The 5,893-nt window shown below is 39.7% G+C and overlaps 1 protein-coding gene across 1 annotated transcript in view; it reads left to right on the top strand.

Annotated features, from left to right (window-relative positions):
* Positions 1–417: 417 nt before the first annotated feature.
* Positions 418–5,893, top strand: part of MAN2B2 (mannosidase alpha class 2B member 2) — a 28,333-nt gene continuing 22,857 nt past the window's right edge. The window contains exons 1-3 of the mRNA XM_009273749.2: positions 418–429; positions 722–868; positions 4,551–4,656. Coding sequence (XP_009272024.2) covers positions 418–429; positions 722–868; positions 4,551–4,656 — 265 coding nt within the window. The remainder of the gene's footprint in view (positions 430–721; positions 869–4,550; positions 4,657–5,893) is intronic.

Below are 5,893 nucleotides of genomic sequence, written 5' to 3'. Positions count from 1 at the left end.
TCCAATAAAACCCATAGGCCTCATTCTGGAATACAAGTGGCTTTAGGAATGGCATAGACAGGATAGATGCACAAATTCTCACACTGGATGTTTCCATGTCAACAAGTCAAACTCATTCTAAGAGTCCTTTGCCATTTTGGTTTTACTCTGTCCTAAAACATCAAGCAAAATGGAGTTATTTTTCATGACTGAAGCTTCTAGGGCCATAATAGTATAATTTACAGTATATGTATCACTGTATTATACTGGCAGTGCACACCTGCAGCGCAGAGTCATACTCGCTCTGAAGAAACAATTCTGCTAATTCAGGCCATCAAAAGAAGAGCAGAAATGGAAGAATAAAGTGTGCGTGTGCATTTTTTAACTATGTTGGTGCAAAGTCTTATCAATTATGGCATTGTTGATTTAAGGTAAGCAATGAGGGACAGGGTAAGCTGTTCCCAGTACATCAAAAAGAAAGCTTGTACTGGTGTCTGCTCAGCTTGGGGGAAGCTACACTATGATCTAGTCAGGTCCCCAGTCAGAGGATGTGTTTTGGAGCAGAAGGGCCCACAGGCTGTATGTAACCAGAGAGAACTCGGTCTTTCTGCGCGTACAAAGGAAGTGTGCAACAAATGTGAGGTTTTTGATGTGTCTCTTCTCAAGCCCAATAAGTGTTCAAAACAGCCCATTTAATATGGGCAAAACAGAGTTTATTTTCTATGTTGTTTTTTTTTTTCAGGAAAGTATGCATGCTTATGCAGCAAATGTCTACACATCTGTTGTAGAAGAGCTAGTGAAAGGAAAGCAGCGCAAATTTATTGCTGTGGAGCAGGAATTCTTTCGACTCTGGTGGGATGCAGTAGCCACAGATACGTACAAGCAGCAGGTAAGTTGTACCAGAGCCAAACTTCCTGCTAACAAAGAATCCACGCTCTTTTCAGGGGGCAAAAAGGGGCAAAGTACTTTACCATTTTCTTTTTACCCAGGTCTTGTGTAAGCTGTCTCTGAATCTGGTACTTCATATGAAAGGACATTAACTCTAAAGGCAGTTGCAAGAGGTTAAAACCTCAACTATAGATCAGAGCGGTAAGAGGTAGTAACCTTCGCACCGAAGACTCTTTACACTTGACAATTCTTGTTTCGTCAGTGACTTTCTTATTTGGGGGCATGCTAGTATAAGATGTGGGTGATTCTGAAAGAGGCTGTACCAATATCTGTTAAACATCTGAAGCTTATGAACTGCTGCCTAACACTGCTCACAAGAAGGAACTTTTTTTCTTTCCAGTTAAATACTGCTCAAAAACCTGTCATTTGTAAACAAGGAAAATGCAGCAAAGAGGTGACTGTAGATTCAACAGCAATAACTGTTTCTTGGGTTTGTTTATTTATAAGCTGTGATCCCTTTCAGTCCTCAGAGCTTTAATTTGAGGATTGTTTTTTTCCTAGTAAAGACATTGTGAAGTTTTATTTGTCACTTCTTTTTTCCTCTGGCATGAAACAAACTGAAATCAAAGACTGCGCTGGTACCCTAGCAGCTGGTCATGTGTTGCATTGCAGCACAAGATGTTTAAGTTTTGGACCCTAAAACCAGAGGGTAGGTGCAGCTTCCCATAGGTACTCACTCAGAACTCCATGGTCTGTTTTGTTACCAGGGTCCAGGCAACAGCAGCATATTACTTACAGTACTTTACATTTCAGTTTGTTTAAAGCATCATGTAAAAAAGACACCTTTTGCCTGTTTTTTCTAACCTAGTCCTTCACTAAATTCTGAATTTTCTGTAATGTTTAGTATTTAAATAATAGCTTACAACCTATGTGCAGCTGACCTTTGTATGAGAGGTTTTGCTGTGTATAGGCAGTTCGCTGTTTTTGTGTGGGTGTTTTGCCCATACTTGCCTGTTGAAGGACAATTTTCTTGTCTGTTTTTAATTAGAAAACTGTACTGTAAGTCTGGGGTGGGGGAATTAAAGAAAATAGCATGGGAACTACTTTGTGCAGGGACAGAAGAGTGCTCTAATTTTCTAAGGTAAGTTGATCTTATTTCAAGTACGTTATGCTGCTGTAACCCAAATGTAAAGACCTGTGTTTCTAATATCTATTCTTGCTATTATGTGGAATCCAGAAGAGTAAATGTGTATCACATTTGACCTCAGTGCAAAACTAGTACATATGATTCAGCCTTTAATTTCCTAGCCTAATTGCTAATAATTGTTGCTTTTATGCATTTTTAGTCAGTTCTCTGGTTACTTTATAGTTGCTTCTCTGAAAATTAAAATTATTAAAAATAAATTCCTCTTAAACCGATGTGTCAAACATTTAATCTCTAATAATATTTAAGAGCTACAATGCTTGCTGATAAGTGACATGTTTTTAACATTAGCAGGTTGCAAATATTGGACCTTGAAATTAGGTCACTCTGGTTACTGTCCTGCTTTTTCCACTTGAGCTCTAGCATTAATGATTTTCTGTAGTACAGGCTCTCTGGTTTTAATTTTGCCATTTTTTTTTTAAATTTAGTATTTCACTTGGAATACAGGATTTAATTCTAGTTTCTTTTGGAATGTCCACTTTGGATTAGAGCAGTAGCATTAAGAACTAGTAAAAGGTACAGCCTGGGTACTGAAGCTGATTTTGCAATTCAGACGAGGATATGCAGAAGTCAAATGTATTGCAGCAGTATTCAGCCAGATATGAACCTCTAAGTTCTCAGTGCATGTTATTTCCACAATATTTTCTTGTGTGAACCATTCTTATCACCTTACCCTGGCTTGATGTCTGGGTGTTTTAAGTTGGAGAAAAAAGATGTGTAGCCACTTCTACCTGGTTTGTAGGGGTGAGTTGATGTAAGAATAGTAGTAGTTGTCCCAAGGACCACAGATATGTTCTACTACTGTAGCAGCCTGCTGCTTGTAGTACTGCTGTGTCTGTTTCCTTGGTTCCTCCTTCCTTTTGCCCAGTGCTGGTCAGCAAAAGTGCTTGTCATTAGAGATATTGTTTTCTTTTTTTTTCTAGGATTGGATATTATTTAAATTACTTGAATTATTTTTCTTGTGTTTTCAGCCTCTCAGTGGTTCCACAAAACTTATCTTAAAAAAAAGTTTCCATGGCCCAAAGTTTGGATCAGAGGTATCTTTTTTGGACATCCATCCAAATGGGGAATAATAGCCACAGATGCTTTTCATGTAGGTCAGGACCATTTCTGTGCTGACACCAGATATCAGTTATCTGGTCTCCCAGCATGCTAATCAGTCACCACAGTTGGCTGGAACTAATTTATGAATGCTGAGCCCTGAAGCATTTTCACAACATTGTGAAAGAGAGAAATGATCATAATCAAAATTGACAATCTGGCATCGTATCTGAGCAGACACAGGGGCATTCACTGAAGGTTCCTAGGGAAATAAACATAGCTCTGGAATTGGCATCCTACATGACAGATTTTCAAAAAAAAAAAAAAAAAGGGTGGTGGTGGAGATTAAAATACATATTTATACAAACGTTCTTTGTTGGAAGTTTGAGGTATCTTTGAAGTTCTAGGTAGCGAAGTAACTATAATAAAAACAGAAGACTCCCTGACACTTCTAGAAAGGGACACAGACTATTACTCCCTCCATCCAAACACCATCCTCCCCCTTCATCCAGCACATTTGCTGAAAGTTGTACTTGTTGGCATACTTGTTGTTTCTAGTGGCTGAAGAAAACCCAAAAAAACCCCAGAAAAACTGTGAATAATTGAACAGGTTGTAATATACTGACAGTTTTTAAACTAGGAAAAAGAGACCAGAAATTAAGGTTAGCAGTGGGTTTATCAGGCAGGCAAGCCTGCTACGTGTGGAATAACTACTTCTTAATAAAGCATTCTGTCTCTCACAAGTTGAGCAACCTGTCCATCCTCTGAAGGCAAGGTAGATGCATACAGAGTAGAAGGGATGTGTTTGTGGCCATGGTGTGATGGCACACTTTGTCTCCCTCCTGGATCCCACAGATCTCAGTCTCCAAACTGTTATAGAGGTAGTAGACTAAAGGAAACCCCAGGAGCTTGGCCATTGCTGCTTGTATGTCGTTGCATATTGCTCTCTCATCCAGCCACCCAGTGCCTTTCCTAAGCCAAGACAGATGCAGCGGGAGGAAGACTTTGGGAGAAGCACTAGTATCTTCTGTTTTAATCCTCCAGCTCTAATTGCCTTGAGGCAGGATCCTAGGCTGCTGCCAGTGCAGTGTATGGGGACAAGTCTGGTGTTTAGATGGTATAAAGGCATGGTAACAGCCCTACTGAGAAGCACCAGAAGGTCAGGGTCTACCTGGCAGCGCATCCTTTGTGCTCGCTACCTGGTTTCAGTCTAAGCTGGGTAAATCAATGCACTGTACAGCACATTAGTATGCTTTTTCCACCCTTCTCCTTTTGATAGCACTCAGTACAGGCAGCCTTTTATCCGACTTTTGTCCTGGATGCCTTCTTGACAAGTGTTGTGTCTAGGTAATGTGCTGTGATCTGAAATGAATTTGCAGCCTTTTTGGATAAGACTGAAATGATGTTTATGTTCTGTGTCTTAATTTCAATGTCATAGGTCCATCAGTTGCTTCAGGAGGGACAATTGGAATTTGTCATTGGAGGGCAAGTGATGCATGATGAAGCTGTGACACTAATTGATGATCAAATTTTACAGTTGACGGGTATGCATATTTGCATTTAACTTTTATTTTTCATTGTTATGACCTTGGGGGTTTTGTTTGTTTTTCATTTCTCCACCCCAAGATTGCTATTATTTTCTTACTCTTTAAGAACTGATCTCTTATTTTTTACTTGCTGGTGTGTTATCTGTATAAAAATCTTTGCTTTAAAAAAACCCGAACACAACAGTTCTGCAGTAAGCAAAAGGGTTAATGAAAGCTGGCTTGCAGTTTAATTGGTCAGTTTTAAACTCCTTTGGAGCAGAGGTCTTTTTTGTGTGTGTATATTTGTGTGTTTGTGTGTGTGTTTGTGAGCTTAAGCTCCTGAGAAGATAGTTATGGTCAAATTGAGGGTATGAAATGCTCTGGAAGAAAATACCTGGTAGCAATTCAGAGTGTGGGGAGGTTGTATTGTTTAGGCTAAGTCTTCTGCAGAACATGGGCCATTGAATGTCAGAGGTCATCTGAACCTAGTTGAAAGACTTGCTTGATGAAGAAACCCCCATTTGTAATCGTTGTCAGTGGCCTCTGTTAGAAATAGGTGCATATTTCCAAGAGATGCACTATTTCCCATAGAAAATCTACTAGCTTCTGCTTCCAGACATTCGTGTGTTACACCTCTCTATCTGATGGTTTAAAGAGTCTTCTAGTATTTACGTTTACCTCCATCTGGTTAATGAAAAAAGAAACAGGATAAATCATGCCACCACTGTGCTATAGATGCCTATAATATGCTGTGAGGGAGTAGCATGCTTTTTTGGGGCGGGAGGGAGTGTATTACCACCAGCTGTCTATTATGGCCGATATAAACCCTGCCCGTTTCAGGGCTACACTCTGGGCAGCTTTCTACATGGCAGAGTAAAGGGTCAGAAAACACTTTTATCATTTGCTGAATCTAACTGCGCAGCACCACTGGCCTTGTTCCTTGCTTGTCAGTGTTTATCAGGAGCGCAGGGATAGCAGATGCTTTTGCATCTCAGTGAGTCACCACATCACACGCTGGCCAAGGGGATCTCCTCCTCTTGGGATGAACATTATTTTTTTTTCTCATCTGACTCCCATGTTTAAAGGTTGTTATATGGGCTTAGTACACCGAACCCAGGACTTCTCCAAAGAAATCGCTAATATTGACTGAAGAGTCCTTTTGTTAAATGCAACTACAGCTTTTTCTTTCATTTGAGTTAGCTGCAAAAAACATTTTCTAATTTAATATTTTATTCTGTGTATAAACATAATTTTT

The sequence above is a fragment of the Aptenodytes forsteri genome, unplaced genomic scaffold (assembly GCF_000699145.1).
Source record: "Aptenodytes forsteri isolate BGI_AS27 unplaced genomic scaffold, ASM69914v1 Scaffold111, whole genome shotgun sequence".
NCBI lineage: Eukaryota > Metazoa > Chordata > Aves > Sphenisciformes > Spheniscidae > Aptenodytes > Aptenodytes forsteri.
The sequence above is the reverse complement of the archived record's forward strand: the minus strand, read 5'-3'. Positions and strand labels throughout refer to the sequence as shown.